This window comes from Mustela nivalis (genome assembly GCF_964662115.1).
Source record: "Mustela nivalis genome assembly, chromosome: 1".
In the NCBI taxonomy this organism is placed as follows: Eukaryota; Metazoa; Chordata; class Mammalia; order Carnivora; family Mustelidae; genus Mustela; species Mustela nivalis.
In genome coordinates this window covers 201,506,559-201,527,789 of record NC_139020.1, presented here as the reverse complement: position 1 = coordinate 201,527,789, position 21,231 = coordinate 201,506,559, and the positions used below count along the sequence as shown (strand labels likewise).

The window sequence follows — 21,231 nt, the reverse complement described above, 5'->3', positions numbered from 1 at the left end:
CCCTATTGTACCTGCTGTGCCTGATACGGTACCACTCAGGCCCTTGCTTTTCTTTAGGCCGTTCCTGCCTTCCTGTGTGTCCCTGAGGGTGTTGCACTCTGAGAGCAGAGAGCACCCATGGCCCTGGCTGAGCAAGCGAAGGGCTGGGTGGCCAGCCGCACCAACGCCGCTGGCTGACACTGTAGGGGTGAGGGGGGACTGTCCCAGTGGGATCCGGGCGCCGGTTTCGGGGACTCCTGAGATGCTGGCCACAGTGCAGAACAGGCAGAACTAGGAGAAAACTCCATCATCTCCTGATTCCAGGTGTGACCTGTCCTGGCACGGAGCTGGTCTTCATTCTGGAACTTTCCAGACACATGCCTTGGGATGGGGCTCTTGTCCCGCAGCACCTGGAAGCTTGCGGTCCTGGGGATTGCCATCGCCTGGTTCCTTCAGGGTCTCCCTCTGCTCCAGTGTCTCTTCCCAGAAGTCTCTTTCTTTGGGAGATCTTCTGGGCTGGTTCTCTGATTTCCTTTGTCTTCCATATTTTATCATTTTGTTCCTCCTGCAAGATTTCTAAAGCTTCATCTGTCATCTCCATCTCCCTCCTTTCTCATTCTTGAGTCCCCTCCCTTCACTCTCCCCTGCCCAGGCCCACCCACCCCCCTTCTCCTTCTCCCCTGACTTGTGGCATCTCCTCTCAACTTTGTTGCATTTCTTCTCTCCCCTTCACTTCTTGCTTCCAGGCCTTTGCTCACTGTCGGTGTCACCCTGTGCTCTCCCCTGTCATCCCCTTCTCTCAGCACCAAATGCCAACATGGAGAAAGCTACCTTCCAGACCACTCCAATCCTGACAGTAAAAATCAGCCTGTTCTTTTATTTGTTCTGAAGAATGACCCCCCCCCCCCCACCTCTGCCTCAAATTTGGCGGGGGGGGGGGGGGAGCGGAGCATGCAGTCCGAGAACAACGACCCTGGGATCCTCTGCCCCTGGGCCCAGGGCAACAGTTTTGAGGCAGAAGCACGGGATCCGAGGGGCCAGGGCTCAGGCACTGCGGTGAAGTGGGCGGGCACAGCAGGTGCTGTGGGGACTCCCGGGCCCACCTGGCACCTGATGACACTGAGGCACACACGGAGGAGGCGGCCCTTAGCCGCTGGCTCAGGCCCGGACCTTGGGGCCCCGGGGGGCCTCTGCAGGTAGCTAGGAGCCCGCCAGGTGCCGGTGGAAGTAGAGGCCGAAGAGGCTGGAGAGCAGTTGGCAGGCTGCTGTCCACCAGATGAGGAAGGTGAGGACGGCGCGGAGGAATAGAGGCGTGAGGAGGCTGCCCAGCGCCCCAGCGATCCGGGCCGCGGTCTGCTGAGCCTCGTCCTCCCCGAGGCCTACCAGGCGGTCGCGGGCTGAGGACGCGGCGGGGGACAGCGTGGGGACCGGGCCTGGCCCCCAGGAGTAGCCGCCTGTGCGGAGAAGAGGGTGGAGGTAGGGAGGGGTAGAAGTACAGGCGCTGTTTGATTTCTGGGACCCTCCCCCAGCCCCAGGCTTCACCTCTTACCCCCGCCCCCACCCCAACTCTATCTCCTGCCTCCCACCCCAACTTCGGCCCGCCTCCTACTCGCCCCTCCTCCGAGCCCTCCAGGCTCCGCCCCCTCTCCGCCCCCGATTATTGCCAAGTCCCGCCCCGCCGCCACCTCGCTCCCTTTCAGCCCAGCGGGGCTTTGCTCCCCAGCCGCCCGCACCTCCACGCACCCGGCTCCGACCCTACGCGCCGCGAGCCGCTTCTCACCCAGCGTCTTGAGCAGCAGCGTGCAGCTGAGGGTGAGAATGAGCGGCGTCAGGTACTGCAGGCTCACCACCGTCACGTAGCAGTAGACGCGCACCACCTAGGGGGCCGGTAGCAGGGACTACGTGGGGGAGGGGGCTTTCTGGGCTTCCGGTAACCCTAAGCCCCAGGGGCAGGGATCCCTGCCCTGAGCCCCAGGTTCCCTCCCAACCTTCGGTGCCCATACCCGCCTCTGGATCTCACGGGCCTCTATGCGGCCGGCCTCCCGTCGCAGCTGCTCCACACGGGCCTTGGCCAGGCACAGGTAGGCCTGCAGGTGAGGCCTGGTCACAGCCAGCCTTAGCAGGCACAAGGCCACCAGCACCCAGAGGCGCAGGGAGTCGAAGGCTGAGTCTGACAGCCTGTGGGAAGGGAAATGAGGGGGCTAGGGAAGCCTCCCCTGCTCCAGGATCACCCCCAGGATCCAAGGCTTCTCCCTGAGCCTCAGAGACTGGGCTACACAGCACCCACCCTACGCTCCTACCCCCCTTCCCTCACGCCCCTCCCCCCTCCAGGCACCACCGGATGCGCACAGGGGGAGGGGCACCTCCCCCAGGGGTGCCTGGTGCAGGAAGTCCCGTGCAATGGGCTTGGTCCAGAGCCACAGGATGATCAGAGGGGACACGAAGCTGGTATGCAGAAGGAACCTAGGGATAAGGGCACAGAGGAGTGAGGCCTGGGCACCCACCATCCCCCTAGCCTCTCCTTTAGATTCCCACCTCCACCCACCCACCCCGCCCAACCCCCCAGTCTGGCACTCTGCATTAACTGCAGCATGGGCCGGTCCTCCGACATGGTCAGTGCATCCAGGTGTGTCTGAGCCAGCCGCAGGCCTGGAAAGGTGAGGAAGGCACCCAGCATGGATCCCACGAATGCCAGCCCTATGCGGACGCCCAGCTTGGCCAAAGGGAGCCTGGGGAAGAAGAGAAGGGTCGGGGAGGCCCCAAAGCCCGTTAGCACCACCCACCTAAAAGTCCCAGCCAGCCCTTGCCCCACCTCGCTTCCCAGGACTCACGCCCAGTCCCAGCCCTGAGTCTTCAGAAGTGGCTCCAAGTTCTGGGTCATACTGGCCAGGCCTGGGGAAGACAAGGAGAGAGCAGTGTCTAGTAGACCCCTGGAGACTCACTGTCTGCTCTGCCCCCATCCCAGATAGAATTTTGCTCCACCCGTAGGATTCTACCCGAGGGAGCCAGCCCTGGGCCAGGCAAAAGGAAAACTTTATTGTGTTCTGGTTATGTGCATTTTTTAGTTTTGTTTTAAAGAACAAGAAAATGTATCAGGCAGACACCCTTGACTGGCCTGGGGGAAAGAATGGTGGGGAGGGGGGACCACTGAGTCTGAGTTTCTGGGACTGTACCAGGAATCTGGAGGTGCGTGAAGGACTCCCATAGGAGAAAGCCAAAATCCTTGAAAGAATCCTCAGTTCAGGCCCTCAGATTTTCCGCAGAGTAAAAGCAAATAAAAATGAGCTTACAACCCAAATCACCAAACACACCACTGAACAAATCACCATAAAGCCCGGGGGGGGGGGGGTAGTTTAGACCCTACAGACTATAGAAACTTTGCAGGTGTTATTATGTGTGAAATTACTGAGGAAAATAACAGGTGGAATCACAGAACAGGCAACATGAGGCTACCTTAGATGACCAGATATATCTGCCATGGAACCAGTTAAGCTCATCCAAAGGGAAAATACAATTATTGAAATGATAGCTTGTTAAATGGCATATTCAAAACAGCCAAAGAAAGAATGAATGAATGAATTGGATCTGAAGAAATCACTCAGATTCCAACTCAGAAAGATAAAAAGGTAGGAAATGTGAAGGGAGATGAAAAGATAAGGAAGACAGAATAGAGAGTCCCGCAGAAGTCAAATAAGAGCCCCAGAGAGAGAAGGGAAGAGAGGATAAAGAAGGACAGGGGATTTGGAAGTTGGAAAGACTGAGGAATGAATGACACACACAAAGTATATCAAACCAGAGTAATACAAAGAAATCCATACCTAGACACCGTAGTGACACTGGAATACCAAAAACAAAGAGATCGCAAAGCAGCCAGGGATTTAAGACAGATCACCTATAGAGGAAAGACAATTAGACTGGCAGCCAATGTCAACAGCAATCACAGAAAAAGAACAAAAAGAAGGTGAAATGGTAAGATGGTAGAAACAATGCCAAATATGTCAGTAATCATAATAAATGTAAGCGGATTAAACTTTGAAGTTAAATGACACAGACTGTCAGACTTGAAACTATCTCGCTGTGTGTTTTTTAAGAGACATAACTCAATACAAGGTCCCTGTAAGCTGGAAAAAAAAAAAAAGGGATGTTAAAAAGATGTGACAAATACTAATCAAAAGAAAGGTGGTATTGTATATTTGAGAGTTGCTATGAGTAGATCTTAAAAGTTTTCATTGTAAGGAAAAAAAGTTGTATGTGTAAAAAAGGAAGTTAAGCAGATTTATTGTGACTGTTTTGTAATACATACAAATATTGAATCATTATATTGTGTACCTGATACTAACAATGTTATATGTCAGTTATATCTCAACTTTAAAAAAAAGCTGAAAAGACTATATTATTACCAGATAAACTAGTGTAAGACAGAAGTATTAAAATCAGAAGTGGTTAATATACTATGATAAAATGGTTGATTCACCAGGTATATACAGAAATTCTACACTTGTAAATACCTTGTCAATTAGCCACAAAACATATAAAGAAAACACTGACTGGGGTGCCTGGGTGGCTCAGTCATTTAAGCATCTGACTCTTGATTTCAGCTCAGGTCATGATTTTAGGGTTGTGAGATTGTGCCCTGCACCAGGCTCAGCACTGGGCATGGAGCTTGCTTGGGATTCTCTCTCTTATTTTGCCCCTTCCCCCCTCTAAAAAAAAAAAAGAGAGAGAGAGAGAGAGAGAGAGAGAGAAAAGGAAAGAAAGAACGAACAAAAGAAAAATCATAATGGAAACTTTAAAATACAAAGAACTGTGTGATAATGAAGATTACAAATCAAAATTTAAAGTGGGACTTAGTAAAATATTTATAGCTTTCCATGCTAGAAATGCTAGAAAGAGAAATAGAAGAAGCTGAAAATTAATGAGCTAAATAGCCAACTAAGAAATTGGAAACAAGAAAAAGAGGCCTACCAGAATAGGGCTAGAAAATCCAGAGGTCCTAGCCACACAAGAGAGAAAGACTGGAAAAGATAAAAGAAAAACCAAAAGAACCCACAATTCACTAAAAATACAATTGTACAGCAAGGTTGTCCCATGGAAAAACACTCAGTTTCATCCCTATTTCATAAGACAGTAGTCAACTACCAGGAGTTTAAGGGTTTATGCGAGAGGCAAAATTGAAATATCATGTCGGAAAATATAAAATATCTTTCTGATTGTAGGGAAGAGAGGGGAATATCTTCAAGACAAAAATCAACTAAAATAAGGAACTGCTATTCATCAGAAGAAACCAGAGGTGAGGCCTGCAGCTATATTCAGTGGCTGAGCCCAAAAAAGTGTGGTGTATTCATGTGCAGAGAATAATGCAAATGACGCTAAATGAATCTAGGTCAAGAGCATTAGAGGATTCTTCCTCTAAGAATCCTCATTAGAGGAGTCTTCCAATCATTCTGCAGGTTTGGAATTTTTCAAAATAAAAACATTTGAGGACAATTTTTAAAAAATATATTTTATTTGACACACAAAGATAACAATTAGGCAGAGAGGCAGGCAGAGAGAGAGGAAGTGAAGCAGGCTCCCTGCTGAGCAGAGAGCCCAATGCGGGGCTTGATCCCAGGACCCTGGGATCATGACCTGAGCCGAAGGCAGAGGCTTTAACCCACTGAGCCACCCAGGCATCCCTTGAGGACAATTTTTTTTTAAGATTTTATTTTTAAGCAATCTCTACACCCAACACAGGGCTGGAACTCACAACCCTGAGATCAAGAGTTGCATGCTCCACCCACTGAGCCAGACAGGTGCTCCACAATTTTTTTAAGACAAAAAAACAAAAAAACAAAAAAACAAAAAAACAAAAAAACAAAAAAACAAAAAAAAACAACAAAAAAACACCACAAAGAAAGTAAAAAGCCATGCCACAGATTTGAAGACACACTCCCCATCCCCCACTTTAACTTCTTTAAAATTGAAATACACATGACCACTGATGACATGCACTAGTCTAAGTAACAAGTGTTTTCAATTTTTTTTCTTCAGTTCCAGAAATAATGGTGTGTCATATTTCATAGAAGGAAGTATGTGCCACACATGTAACAAAGGATCAATTCCCATGGTATATAAAGAAACTCTACAAATCAACAAGAAAAAAATAATAATAAAGATACACAGCCCAGAAAAGCTTCATAAAACATTGGATTCAGTGATGATGTCTTAGATCTGGCACCAAAAGTATGAGCAACAAAAGAAAATATAGACCAGTTGGACTCATGAGAATTAAAACATTTTGTACATCAAAAGATACTACCAATGGAGTGAAAAGGTAACCCACAGAATGGGAAAAATATTTGCAAATCATATATCTGATAAGGGACGAATATCCCAAATATATATAATATATACAGAACTCCTAAAACTCATCACCCTCCCCCCAAAAAAAACAAAAAACCCAGGTTCAAAAATAGGCAAAGGGGGCATCTAGCTGGCTTGGTTGGTGGAACGTGTGACTCTTGATCTCAGAGTTATAAGTTTGAGCCTCAAGTTGGGTGTAGAGATTACTTGAAAATAAAATCTTTGAAGAAGAAAAAAAAATAGACAAAGGAGTTAATAGACAATTTCTCCAAAGAAGATATACAGATGACCAACAAGAATAAGAAGATGGGGGCGCCTGGGTGGCTCAGTGGGTTAAAGCCGCTGCCTTCGGTTCAGGTCATGATCCCAGGGTCCTGGGATCGAGCCCCGCATCAGGCTCTCTGCTCAGTGGGGAGCCTGCTTCCTCCTCTCTCTCTGCCTGCCTCTCTGCCAAACTTGTGATCTCTGTCAAATAAATAAATAAAATCTTTAAAAAAAAAAAAAAAGAATAAGAAGATGGGCTCAGTGGGTAGCTCAGTGGGTTGAGCCTCTGCCTTCACTTCAGGTCATGATCTCAGGGTCCTGGAATCCAGCCCCAAATCGGGCTCTCTGCTCGTTGGGGAGCCTGCTTCCCTTCTCTCCCTGCCTGCCTCTCTGCCTACTTGTGATCTCCCTTTCTGTAAAAAAAAAAAAAAAAATGCTCAACATCACTCATCATTAGGCAAATACAAATAAAAACCACAATGATGAGACGCCTGGGTGGCTCAGTTGGTTAAGCAGCTGCCTTCGGCTCAGGTCATGATCCCAGCGTCCTGGGATCGAGTCCCACATCGGGCTCCTTGCTCGGCAGGGAGTCTGCTTCTCCCTCTGCCTCTGCCTGCCATTCTGTCTGCCTGTGTTCGCTCTCTCTCCCTCTCTCTCTCTGACAAATACATTTTTAAAAATCTTAAAAAAAAAAAAACACAATGAGATACCACTTCAAACCCACTAGGATGGTCACTCTTAAGGAAAAAGAAAAGGAAGATAACACATGTTGTTGAGGATGTGGGGAAGCTGGAAATCTTGTGCATGGCTGGTAGGAGTACAAAATGGTGCAGCCACCCAAGAACACAAGTTGGTTGACTCCTCAAAAAATTACAGAGAATTACTACATAATCCAGCAATCCCACCTCTGGATCTGTACCCAAAAGAATTAAAAGCGGAGACCTGTACACCCATGTTCATAGCAACACTATTCGCATCAGCTGAAACACAGGAGCAACAAAAATGTCCACCAATACATAAATGGATGAGCAGAATGGGATATATTCCTGCAAAAGGAACACTATTCAGTGTTAAAAAGGGAGGAAATTTGAAGGCAGCATGGATGAACCTTAAGGATATTATGCTGAATGAAATAAGCCAGCACAGGGCACCTGGGTGGCTCAGGGAGCCTCTGCCTTCAGCTCAGGTCATGATCCCAAGGTCCTGGGATTGAGCCTCATATCAGGCTCTCTGCTTAGCAGGAAGCCTGCTTCCTTCTCTCTCTCTCTCTCTCTCTCTGCCTACTTGTGATCTTTGTCAAATAAATAAACAAAATCTTAAAAAAAAAAAAAAAAAAAAAAAGGAAATAGGCCAGCACTGAAAGACAGCTATTGCATGATTGCCCTCATATGACGTGTCTAGGGTGGCTGGATTCATAGAGACAGAAAGTAAGATGGCGGGCGCCAGGGGCTGGGGTGGGGGAAAATGGAGAGTCAGTGTTTAATGGGGACAGAGTTTCAGATTCGCAAGATGACAAGGGTGGGGAACAGATGGTGGTGATGGTCACACAACAAGGTGAGTGTGCTTAATGCCACTGAAATGGACTCTTAAAGACAATTAAAATAATAAATGGTATGTGTATTTTACCACAATAAAAAAAAATGGAGGGAAAAACACATACCACCTCAAAGAAAAATGGGCAACAAACATGAACAGGCTCTTCAAAGAAGAGGAAACGAGAATCTTAACTAGACAGACAGGAAAAGCTGCTCAGCCTCCCAGGTAATCGGAGAAATGCACGTTAAGACCACTAAAGGCATCATTTCCCACCACTAGATGGACGAAAATCAAGCACTTCCCATGGACCTCAACTCACTTACAGCTGACCATGTCCCTGTAAGGTTCACCACCTTACAAGCAGGGAGGTGAGGCAAGGGGCTGGTGCAACTTCACCCATACTTGCCCAGGGTGGCTGGGACTGAGTCTGGGGGTCCACCCTCAGAAGCCCCGCCTGCATGGCTGGTGGGCATGGGAGAGAACTGCTCTGAAAATGCCGAGGCACCATCTTATGAAGGTGAACACATCCCCCTTGTCCCCAGATCCCATGCCCCAAAAAAATGCCTACACATGCATACAAAGAAAGGTACAAGAATGTTCCCTATAGGAACTGTGAAAAAAACCTCAAACCTGGAAACCACCTAGATGTCCAGCAACAGGACACTGGACAAATAAAGACAAGGGGCCTCACAACAGAGCGCCATTCATCCGTGTGAAGAGAGAAACGAAAGCTGCCCAGACCAAGAGGGCCTCGTTCTGTAAACAATATCAAAAAGACTGGAAAGCACCAGCTGGCGGATTACACACTGGCTGACGCCACCCACAACAGCAAGCAAACTACGATGAATTCTTTAGGGACAGAAACATATGTGATGAATGGGAGCCTGGGTGGCTCAGCCAGTTAAGAATCCGACTCTTGGTCTCAGCTTGGGTCTTGAGTTCAGGATTGTGAAGTTTAAGCCTTCCATTGGGCTCCACACTGGGCATGGAACCTACTTTAAAAAAAAAAAAAGGCAAAAAATGATAAACACAAGATTTGAGAGACTAGTTGGGGCTGTGAGTAAAAGAGGAAAGTGTGAGGATTGGAAAGAAGCACCAGAGACATGCAAGAACGTTGGGAAGGTTCTAGTTCTCATTTAAGAAGGGAGGTTGTGGGATGCCTGGGTGGCTCAGTTGGTTAAGCAACTACCTTCAATTCAGATCAAGATCCTGGAATCCTAGGATCGAGTCCTGCAGGGGGCTCCTCCCTGCTTGGGGGAGAGTCTGCTTCTCCCTCTGACCTCTCCCCTCATGTTCTCTCTCTTTCTCTCAAATAAATAAGTAAAACCTTAAAAAAATGAGTCTGTTACATTATTATTTTGCTTTGTAATTTACATATACATGTTCTATACACATGCATATATATATCAAACATTATATAATTTTACAAATTGAAAAGCAGGGAGAATTGGTGAAGACAAAGGTCAAGGAGCACAGCAAGGCTGTGCACAGCAGAGTGAGTATTTTGATCTTTATCCAAAGACCACTAGAGTCTGGCATCAGGCAGAGAAGTGATGTGATCCAGATTATATTTTTGAAAGATCATCCAAAGAGTAGAGAAAGTCAAAAGAAAAATGGGAAACTAAGAAAAAATATTTGCAATAACTATCACACACAAAGACTAATGTCTCTAATATATAAAGAGCTCCTACATGTCAATAAAAGGGTCACTAGAAAACTGGGCAAAAGAACAGATCTTTCTGGAAGGCAGATAGGAAAGATGCTATCTTTTCCACCTCGGAAAGATGCTCAACATCGCCTACGTTTCACCCATCAGGTTACCCAAGACAAAAAAAAGTCCATGGAAACACATTGGAGAGAATATGGGGAAGTAGGCACTTCATTAATCTTTTCCTAAATGGCAATTTACAACACTATTGAAATTGCAAATGCACTTACTTGCACAGGGCCGCCTTCCCTTATGACTATGGGCTATGGGCTACGGGCTATTCCCATATGACACTGTTGTAACAAAACATGGTTTTGAACAATAACATTTAATAGTGAAATACTTATATGTCCAGAAGTAGGGGACTGGTTAAATAATCATGAAACCTCGGGGCGCCTGGGTGGCTCAGTGGGTTAAGCCTCTACCTTCGGCTCAGGTCATGATCTCAGGGTCCTGGGATTGAGCCCTGCACCAGGCTCTCTGCTCAGCAGGGAGCCTGCTTCCCCCTCTCTCTCTGCCTCTCTGCCTACTTGTGGTCTCTGTCTGTCAAATAAATAAATAAAGTCTTTAAAAAAAAATCATGAAACCTCCATAAAATGAAATACTATGTGGGTGTTATAAAAAAACACACACACACACACATACCACAAGCCCACCCACACTGTATGTTGTGTCAAGGGACAATCTCCAAATTGATGCTTTTTAAGGAAAAAAGACAAGGTGTAGAGCCATCAACACTACTGTTTTATGGGGATAAAGGAAAGTGGCCTCCCAGTTTTCCTCTTGGAAAGAGAGCCAATGTGGGTGATTTTTACTCTATGTATATCCTCTTGTACTTTGTGAATGCTGTGCCATTTACCCATTTCCTTCACCAAATTAAATTAGAATGGGGAAGTATGAAATCATTACAGCTGCCTTGGAGAAGGGCAGAGGCAGGGAACCTGCGAAGAACTACAGCTACAGGGGGCACCTGGGTGGCTCAGTGGGTTAAAGCCTCTGCCTTCAGCTCAGGTCATGATCTCAGGGTCCTGGGATCGAGCCCCGCATTGGGTTCTCTGCTCAGCGGGGAGCCTGCTTCCCTTCCTCTCTCTGCCTACCTCTCTGCCTACTTGTGATCTGTCTGTCAAATAAATAATAAAAAAATGAAATAAAATCTTAACTACAGCTACGGGCCGCCATCAGAGGCAGCGAGACTGGACATCCTCTTACCCTAAAGCCCCAGGAGACCCCAGGACAGGAAGCAGCCCTAGAGACTACTCAGGCCCAAGGAGGCCCCCTCCCTTCACCTGTCCTGTGCTTCCGTGAGGGAGTGATGGGCGTGGTGACCCCAAAGGCTGCACGTACCTGGCTCCAGGCCCAGCTCAAGAGTCTCCTCCTGGACCACCTGCACCAGCATGGCCAGGAGCAGGAAGAGGAAGGCAAAGGTGAGGCAGACAGAGCGTTCGCCCCCCTCCTCTGCACTGAAGTACAACCGGGTCACCATCAGGAACATCTTGCTGGGGGCAGGGCTAAGAAAGCCTGGAGCAACTAGGGTGTCCCTTCCCCACTCCCCCACTCCCAGCCAGGGATTCCCCCCAACTGCAGAACCCACACACCAGCACTGGAGTCTGGCGTCTCGGGGAGCAAGACGGTGACCCAGGAGAAGAGCGAGCCACTGAACAAGTTGAAGACAAGAGGTCCAGTGCGGCTCATGCCTATGTCCGCAGGCTTGGGGTGTGGGTGGGTGGCAGGTGTGCCTGGGCCTCCAGTTCGGCCTCAGCACACGACCTGTGGCCATTTCTTTCTTTCCTTTTTAAAAAACATTTATTTTATGGGACGCCTGGGTGGCTCAGTTGGTTAAGCAGCTGCCTTCGGCTCAGGTCATGATCCCAGCATCCTTGGATCGAGTCCCACATCCGGCTCCTTGCTCGGCAGGGAGTCTGCTTCTCCCTCTGCCTCTGCCTGCCATTCTGTCTGCCTGTGTTCACGCTCTCTCTCTGACAAATAAATTTAAATAAATAAATAAAAAAAATTAAAAAAAAATAAAAAACATTTATTTTAGAGAGAGAGCAAGTGGTGGGGAGGAGCAGGGGAGGAGGGTGTGGGAGAGGGATAGAATGTCAGGCAGACTCCATGTCAAGCTTGGAGCCCCAGGCAGGGGCCTCCATCCCAAGACACTGACACCATGATCCCAGCTGAAACCAAGAGTTGGGCGCTCAATCAGGCACCCCCCACCCCGTGGCCATTTTTCCCTGAAAGAGCTAGCAAGTCCGTTTCTTCAGGAGGTCTGGCCTCCCTGACCCACCTAGTCCGGCTGCATTTGCAGCAGGGGAATTTCCGGTTCCTCTGAGAAGCTCTCAGAGATAAAAGGGCTGTCTGTATCCCGAATCTGCCCCGAAAGAGACCCATGGGGCTTTCCAGAACAAGTGTGGGCTTCAAGATGGATTTTTCTGCACAAACCCATTCCATGAGCGCATTTTCTCAGACTTGGGTCCTCAGTGTCACAGGTTTGCCTCTGTTCCCTAGGCAGCTTCATAAAACACAGCAGAGGGAGACCTGGGTGGCTCTGTGGGGTTAAGATCCCAGGGTCCTGGGATCAAGCCCCACATCAGGCTCCCTGCTCAGCAGGAAGCCAGTTTTCCCCTCTCCTTCTCCCTCTGCCTGCCACTCTCCCTGCTTGTTCTCTCTCTCTCTCTCAATGTCAAATAAATAAATAAATAAATCCTTTTTTTTTTTTTTTTAATTAAAAAAAAGGGGGAAAAAAAAGCAGAGGGGACATCTCTTTTCCTGTCTCTGTATCTGGGCCGATGACTTGCTTTGACCGAGAGAAGGGACAGAGATGGGGGTGGGCCAGCTTCCTGCAAAGCCTCAGAAGGCTCGCAGCACCCCTTCCTCCTTGCTGGTGTTTCTGCTGCTAGGAGGAAGCCTGGCTTACCCTGCTGGAGGGTGGGACCCCTCAGAGCAGAGATAAGGCTGTGGCCCAGGAGCAGATCAAGTAGAACAGTGGCCATTTTACACCACCACCCAGTTCTGGGGAGTTTTGTGGGACAGCAGCTGATAACTGATATACCAATTTCGGGACAGCGGGGAAGGAAAGCTCCAGTCGGGCTCCCACATGCCTCCCGCCTCCCTGACCATTTCGGCAGCCTGAGGAAGGATACAGGGAGAAGGCGACGGTGAGCAGGCACCAGAACACAGCGATGTTGGTCTCTTTGGCCGGGCCCAGCACATAGTAGTAGGCCTCTGTGAAGACATACACGCCGCAGGAGTACACGGCGAAGTCCACGAACCACTGGTACTCCAGGAAGAAGCGCAGGACTGCGGGGAGTCTGCGGCTCAGTCCGCAGCCCCGCGCAGGACACCCCCTCACCAATCCCCCCGGGGTGTAGGCTGAGGCTGGGATGCTGGGGACCCAGCTGGATGGTTACCGAGGGCATCAACCGCTGTGAGGGGGCAGGTCTCCAGCTGGAAAGGGGCATCTCGGGGCACAGACAAGGGCTTTTCTTCACTATAGCCATTGGCCCACCTGTTGGGGGAGGGGGGAGGCGGTAAGGAGAGGAGGAGTGTCAGACCAGCATCCTCTGTTCTCTCCTCCCCAGCCAGACATGGCAGCCCTCCCCACACCAGTCTGGAAGTTCTACTGTGCCATCCTCGGAACACAGGAGGAGCTGACTTGGGAGGTGCCTTCTCCCTAGCCGGGGTCTCAGCACACCGGGGTGCGGAGGCCAGCTGCTCACAGGGCTGGCCCCGAGCAAACTGTCAGCTAAAGGCAACCAAGGAATGACACGGACATCTTCTTAACCTGGGGTGTCCACCACTCTCCCCGGTGCCCAGAATTGCACCTGGAAGGGAAGCCGTTCCCCTAAGTCTGGGGCCTCACTCACCGCTCCTTCCTGCCTCTGGGCCTCGGTGGCTTTCCCTCCAGGGCCCGAAGCTCTTCCTCAGTAGGGTGCTTGTATCGGAAGAGACTGAGGGCAAAGACGGGAAGTCAGGAAAGCTCCAGCATGGCAATGAATCCTCAAACCCAGGACTGGTGTCAGGGGGAGACCTGGACCCAAAATGCATGGGGACAGGATGGACTGGGGCTATGCAAAACCAGGGGGAACGCCTGGGGGGGGGGGCTGGGGGTTTGCTGGGGGGAATGCCGCGAGCAGCTCTGGGGAGATCGCAGGGTGGCGGGGAGTCCCGGACACCCCTGAATCTGCCGGCTATCTCTTCTGGTGGAGCAGACGTGTGCCTTGTCCTGGAGGGAAAGTTCAGTTTCCACTAGGTCTCAGAAAGGGTCCGAGATCCCAACAGGGACAAAAAGCACTGCAGGAAACAGATCTACAGTGAGAGTAGTGTGGAAGGGGGTTTAGATTCCAGGAAGGCAGGAGTGGGGAAAAGCAGCTGCTCTTCCCAGTGTGGAAATGTGGTCGCGCGGGTGTGGACACCTGTCAAAACGGATCCAACTGTGTGCTTCAAATATCTGAAGTTTATTGTGTGTCAGTTATATCTCAATAAAGTTGTTTTTAAAAAACTAAAAACACTTTAGAGGGCGCAAGGCAGGAATGGGAGGAAGCCGAGGGGGCGGGGCCCGGTGGGGGCTCCTCCCACCACCCGGGGCGGGGCTGCGGCTCACCTGCCATTGCAGAGCAGCCAGCGTGCGAAGGAGCAGTGCGGTGCCAGCCTGTGCATGAGGGTGGCGGTGAGCAGCGTCACCACCAGCTGCACTCCCAGGACCGCCTGGGGGGAGGGGATACGAAGGGCAGTGCCTGCCAGGAGGTCACAAGCTCACTGCCTCAGAACTCAGGCTATTTATAGAGAGGCTGGGGCCAGGTTGGAGAGGGTGGGCGTCCTGGGTTCCAGCTGAGTCTTGAAGGAGGGTCCTGGGGTGGGCTCAGACTCAACTGGGGGAGCCCCTGCTGTGTGTGGATTCCCGCACTCCCTACCACCCCCACCTAGCTGCGGGGTAGGGTGGTGGAGAGCTCACGCTGGGGTTCGCTTCTGGCCTTTGCTATGGATTTCAGGTATTCATCTCCCTGAGGCCTCAGTTTCCCCATCTGGAAATGAGGTGCTGCCTATTTTGTTTCATGTACTGTCCACTATCCGGACCTACAAGGAGCACAGCCAGTGAAAGAGGCTCCCCTCCGTAGTTCCCCCTGGCAGCTCCGCGTCCCACCAGAAATTATCCTCATGATTCCATCGCCCTCTCCTCCTCCCTCCCTTTGTAACCAACCTCCTTGAAAAGCCTATTTCTGGCCACTACCAGTCTCAGGACAAAAGACTTACACATATGAAGGGGATGGCTTTTTAAATTAGGAATTTCTCACTAAGTTCTACATAACAAAGTTTTTACCAATTCATAACACGTTTTCGTATATTAATTTTAAAACGTTTTAGAAGAAATGCTTTTGGTAATCAGTTGGAAGCTGGGTTTTCCTGCTTGAATGCAGTAAATACCAATTTGGTATCAGTAATTATGCAATTATATAAAATTATGTGCTCAGGAGTGCTGTCGACTAGTATTATGATATTATAATTAACAACTAAAGTGAAATAAAGATTACTTTAATATTACAATTAATTATTAAAATTATCCTTTTAATCAGGCAAGACTATGCTGACTTCAGTAGGAAAAGCTCTAATGGGATGGGTATCGGGCCAACACAGTAATTCAGAACCACTGCTGAGAAATCCATCATTAAGATAACTAACAGGATATTTTCTCTATGCCTGTAACTTGTAAACCAGAAACATTTTCTCAGTAATGAGGTCGGGGCCCCAACTTTCTGGTCATTAAATCTCACTGCCCACCCTCCCTAACCCCCAAGTGCAGGCTGGCTAGGGGTCACTAAAGACCGTGGGGACAAGCACAGTCAGGGAGCCCCAAGATCAGTGAAGCAGGCCTCTCGGAGGGCCCGCGGCTCCTCCTACGATCCTCTCCAGCCCTTTCCCATGCCACCCCCAGCCTCCCATCAGCGATTCTGCAGACATCAGATTCTGGGGCTCCCCTGCTGATTTTCCTCTTCCCTCTGTGGCCTCCACCCTGTGATTCAATCTCCTGCTAGGTTTTTAGCCACCTACGGCCCTGCACGACCCCAACACAGCGGCACCTCTAGCCTGCACCTCTGTGCGTAGCGCGCAGACCATCTAGGTCTCTAAAGGCCCCAGTACCCGCCCCTCACTCCCGCGAACACAACACTCGGCCCTTTCCGGCGAGTCCTGATGTCAGTCAACATCCAAATCCTTTTTGCAGCCTGCAACTCTTGGAGGGCCCAACTCAAGACACCCTGCCTCTCACTGGCCGGCTTTCTCCGTAGCCCTCTCTGCGTCAATTCACTGGGGTCTCAGAAGCCCTCCCAGACCCCTGGCCTCTCCACTGCAGATACCTATCAAGCTCTGACACCTCCCAGGGAGGAGACCCTTGTTCAAGCTTCCGTCCCAGCACCTAGGACAGGTAGGAGGGAGAGAAGACTTAGGAGAAGCAGGGAGGAAGGGAAGAAGGGAAGGAAGACAAGCTTCCCTTCACCTGAAGCTCCTGAGGTCTGTCCAGGGATATATTTCAAGCCCCGCCCCCCAGCAGCCTCCGGTCTTGTCCTGCCTCTGCAGATTTCCAAAGATACCTGGAGCCTCCCATCAGCTCACGTCCCTTTCCTGCTCAGTCTTTCCCTGGACCTACAATCTGAGAATAGGAGACTCCTGCTACGTGCTAACACCAATAAGGCTTTCCTCCATCCTGTTCTCGGGAACCCTTCCGATTATCTCCCATTCCTTCCCGCACCCAGGCCTGGAACCATGTCCACTTTTCAGGTTCAGGCGCACTTCCAACGCCCCTCCTTGGGGAATCCTCCACACAGGGTCCGGTCGTCCTCTGGGGCCCCTCCTCTGCCCAGTTCGAACATTTAGGGGTTGGGAGTCCCCGCTCTCGCCCCGCATCAGCCTGACCCACCCACAGTGGCCAGGCTAAGTCTGAAGAATAAACTCAATAGGTTGGACCCAGGACTGCGTGAGACCTGAAGCTTCCGACTGTGCTGTCTCCGATTCTGGGACCCTCGCGCGCCCCGAAGCCTCCCAGATCCCCTTGGCTTGGCTCCTCCTCTCAGGGCTCTCCCTGGCCCTTCCACACACCTAAATCCACGCAGCTGCCCTCATGCTTCCGCAGGACCCATGTCGCCAGCCTGGGCTCCAACGGGACCCCAAAATTTCCCAGCGAGGATCTGTGCGTTCCCCAGTCCCCTTCGCGGGGTTGTGACCCCTCGGCAGGACCCCAGGCCCCTAGAGGGCCCTCAGAGATCTTGCAAAATTCCCGAACGCTTGGAAGCCTCCAATTCTTTAGGCAGAATCCCCAACCCCCACATAGGTCCTGCAGGGATATTGAACCCAGAGAGGGACACAGGCCCTCAGCGCGACCCAGAGTCCCTCAGAGTTCCCAACCCCCACAAAGGGATCCCAGTCCCCTCGGTGTTTCCCTGGACCCCCTCAGCTGGATCTCCTGCCCCTCAGTCAAGCCCCTCCCCACCCCCCACCCCATGCCGCTGGCTGCCGGCTCACCATGTCGCCGGCGGGAGCGCGGTCCGCTGACCTGAAGCTCCGGGCGGCTCTCGGGAATCCAGCCAATCAGAGCCCGACCTTTCTGACAAACAGCCCTTAGGACCAATTGTCAGGCTGTAGCTGTAGCAAACCACGAGGGACACGAGGTCGCTCGCGTTGCATGCTGGAAATTGTAGTTCGAAGACCCACGGTAAGATCAGGCACCGGTGGAGTCAGGACTCTCTGGTACCCTGTGTGGCTGCCCTCTCTGAGATTTAGTCTCCGAGCGTCTGCACCCATCTCGCAGGTCTGAGGCAAATTCACTCTCCCGCTGGAGAGTTGTGAGTGTGGAACTCCCCTGATCAAGAGCATTCTCTGGCTCCCACTGACTGGACTCCCAAGTGCTCATAGTCTCATAGTAAAGTCTCTACCTGATTTCAGTCATCCGCCAGCATATTGTATACACTAGAATACAGCTTGCCACTGGCCATGCTATCTGCAAATGCTATCTTTCATCTCAGAATACCTCCTTTCTCAATCTTTTTCATTTAGCAAAGCCTTATTCATTTCTGTAAGTCAGGACTCTGATTGAATACACACACACACACACCCCAACTCAAATGGGCTCCAGCAAAAAAAGGAAAAATTTTGTGACAAAGAACTATAAAAGCATAGTGAGCTTCAGGCATGGCTAGATCAAGGACAAAAAAAAAATGTCAGTCTCTAGAATCCAATGTGTTTTGTTTTGAGGCTTGGAGGAAAGGGCTTCTAGCAAGGGTACTTAAGTTTTTATGGATAAGTGTGTCTACCTGAATGTGGACATATATGTGGGTATGATGAGATGTCTGAGCTGTTTTTCTTTTAACTTTTTAAAAGTTTTTTTTTAAAGATTTTATTTGACAAAGATAGAGAGATCACAAGTAGGTAGAGCAGCAGGCAGAGAGAGAGGGGGAAGCAGGCTCGCCACTGAGCAGCAAGACCGATGTGGGGCTGGATCCCAGGACCCTGAGATCATGACCTGAGTTGAAGGCAGAGGCTTAACCCACTGAGCCACCCAGGTGCCCCTCCTTTTTTTTTTTTTTTTTTTTTTTTGAGAGAGAGGGAGAGCAAGTGAGAGAGAGAGCTCGGACTGGGGGGAGGGGCAGAGGGAGAGGAACAAGCAGACTCCCCCCTGAGCAGGGAGCCCAATGTGGGGGCTCAACCCCAGGATCCTAGGATCATGACCTCAGCCACTTAACTGAGTCACTTAACTGAGTCACCCAGGCACCCTAGATGTCTGAGGATTTTTATGGGGCCTGTGAGAGGGGTCTATATAGTTGATTGCCTTGTCTCTATGGGTGTTATTGGTTTTTTAGATTTTTTTTTTTTTTTTTTTTGACAGGCAGAGATCACAAGTAGGCAGAGGGAGAGTGGGAAGCAGGCTCCCCGTTGAGCAGAGAGCCTGATGCTGGGCTCAATCCCAGGACCCTGGGATCATGACCTGAGCTGAAAGCAGAGGCTTTAACCCACTGAGCTACCCAAGCACCCCTCTGTGGGTGCTTTTGTCTTTGTTTATGAGCACATGTGGATGTCTGTTTGCAGGGGATTCACTGTAGTTTTGGTCCTGTGGACTCAGAGTGTCCTATGAAGATGGGTGACAGTTGTGGTGAGGGCACTGGGATTTCCCTGGACTAACACAGTTCTGTGAGCCAATCTATGAATCCACGAGGGATTCAAGGAAGCTGGGATTTTGGAAGGGTGTCAGAGAAGGGGACCAAGAAAGAAAGGAGGGACATGTACTGCAGGTCCTCCGAATACCAGGCTGGGAGGGGTTGCTGACACTTGTGCTCCTTCCATTAGGTTGAAGTGGCAGGACGATTGTCTCCATTTCATTGACGCAGACACTGAGGCTCTGGGAGACCCAAATCTCTACATGACACCTTGACCTCTCCTCCTGGACCCAGGGCTTATGAGTTTAGGTGTCCCAGAGGCGCCCATGCGGTGAACCACGGGAAATTCACACAGGCTGTCCTGATGTTCCGTCCAGCAGCTCCCCATCCTCCAGGTGATCCACAAGCTCTGGAGTTGACCTTGACTCCTCTCTCACCCATACGTGATCTGTCAGACCCTACTGATGATGGTTCCACCTTCCAAGCGTAGCCAGTCTCACCAGCCCCATGACCTCCACCCAATCAACTTCCGTCTTATCCCCACTGCAGTCTCCAGCTCCCCGATCTCTGGCTTCCACCCCCACACCTCACCCCACCCCCCCCCCCACAGTCTATTTTTCCCAGAGCAGCTTGAGGACACCTCTTAACACTTAAGCCAGACAATGTCCCTCCTTTGTTCTAAAATGGACACTCCTTCTCTCTACTCTACATTGGACGTGCATGTTATCTGTTCCACACTGGACACTCCTTGTTCTCTGTTTTCCACTGGGTGAATACACATTCCCTGTCCTGCACTGGGTACTCCATGTTCCCTGATCCCTCATACAGACATCCCTAAGTCTGTCTGTATTCGCCTCCCAGCTTCCCTGACTACACTGAAGTCCACATTCTCATTCCACCATCTCTGTGTATGATGCACTGGAAAATGCATCTCTCAGGTTTCCGATTCCCGTGGCTGCATTTGTGCCACAATTCCCATGATGCTTTCAGCCAGTGACTGAGCTCCTGGGAGACTCAGGTTCCCTCTGATGGTGACAATGGCTCTGACTGACATCACCATGGTGTCCTTAGAAAGGCTGGCAGAGGACACTTTCACACAACCCTCACTGCTCCCCACCCTCCTCGGGCAGAGCCAGCAGCTGCAGAGCTGGAGTCTGGAAAAAGGTGTTTTCAGAAGCCAGTAGCCTGCGGCTCACTGACCTCTCCACCCAGGAGACCCCAAGCTGTACAGTATAATTATACATGTGCAGGCAATATGTGACACAGTCCTTTCTGAGTCCCCAGGCTCAGACCCTGAAAACATGTGGTGAAGCCCCTGGAAGGCAAGAAGGATTTTATCTTTTAATTACCTTTTTTTTTTTTTTTTTAAACTTTTGAGCAGGGTGTACTTTTGAGCAAAGTTCGCTCTTCGGCGCCGCCTAATGGACGATGGCGAAAGTGCAGTCTCCCAAGATGGGCATGCGGAACTACACCCACCAGCCCATGCCCCCCAACCCCGAGTCTTTGAAATCAGCCCACATTTTTAGGAAACCGACACGGGGCACTTAACCTGTGGGCACTGACTTCAGGGGCTGGCCTGGCTTCCTGTTCCCCGTGAAGATGAGATCCAGAGGCTAAGAAGGGACCCTCTCCAGCCTTGCCTCCATTTTATCCAGCCAAGGCTTGGGACAGGAAATATTTCTAGGGGTGGGGGTCAGAGCAAGAGACATGGTGGGCGACAGGGGCAGACAGAGTGAAGGGGTGGGAGCAACTCAGGAGCTCGGAAAGGTCAGGGATTAGATCTGAGTGCTATAAACATCCCACGAGACAACCTCGGGGATGACTGGACGGAAGAACTAGACGGAGCTCCTTCTGGTTCCTGGACACCCATCTGCGCTCAGGATACCCGCCAGAGTGGGAGGAGTTTGTGCCCCTCCCCCCCACAAGAGTGGGTAGATAAACGCCCGGCTCCCTCCTGCCTCTGGCGGATCGAAATTGCTGGGTCAAGGGATCAAGGGATATGCCCATTAAAAGACGAATCGTGTAGTGACCGCTCCCAGCCGGCAGGTAGGTAGCGCAACGTTCAAGACTCCCAACTACTTGCTGCAAGCGATCGCAACCCAGCCTGGGAACTTGCCCTTGAGCACACGACTGGACACCCTCAGAGGCTAGTAGCCCAGCCTCTAGCCTCTGGAGTGGAACCCCTATAGGTGCGCACTCTAAGCACCCCCACCCCCGCTGCCCAGTGGACCCAGGGACGGAAGAGGTGGGCAGCGATGCCCA

At 50.6% G+C, this 21,231-nt stretch overlaps 1 protein-coding gene across 2 annotated transcripts; it reads right to left on the bottom strand.

The window, feature by feature from the left end:
- Positions 1 to 830: 830 nt before the first annotated feature.
- TMEM161A (transmembrane protein 161A) lies at positions 831 to 17,416 on the bottom strand. Of its 2 annotated transcripts, none has more exons than XM_082706624.1 (12): positions 17,342 to 17,416; positions 14,430 to 14,533; positions 13,693 to 13,776; positions 13,237 to 13,334; positions 12,970 to 13,126; positions 11,174 to 11,325; positions 2,811 to 2,871; positions 2,565 to 2,708; positions 2,329 to 2,442; positions 1,983 to 2,157; positions 1,760 to 1,856; positions 831 to 1,433 (listed from the first exon to the last, which is right to left on the bottom strand). In XM_082706624.1, the coding sequence occupies exons 1-12, from the start codon at positions 17,342 to 17,344 to the stop codon at positions 1,180 to 1,182; spliced, it is 1,443 nt and encodes a 480-aa protein (XP_082562750.1). In that variant the 5' UTR covers positions 17,345 to 17,416; the 3' UTR covers positions 831 to 1,179. The 2 variants fall into 2 exon arrangements, with proteins under 2 accessions (XP_082562750.1, XP_082562751.1); XM_082706625.1 differs by having other exon boundaries at positions 12,970 to 13,051.
- Positions 17,417 to 21,231: the final 3,815 nt, after the last annotated feature.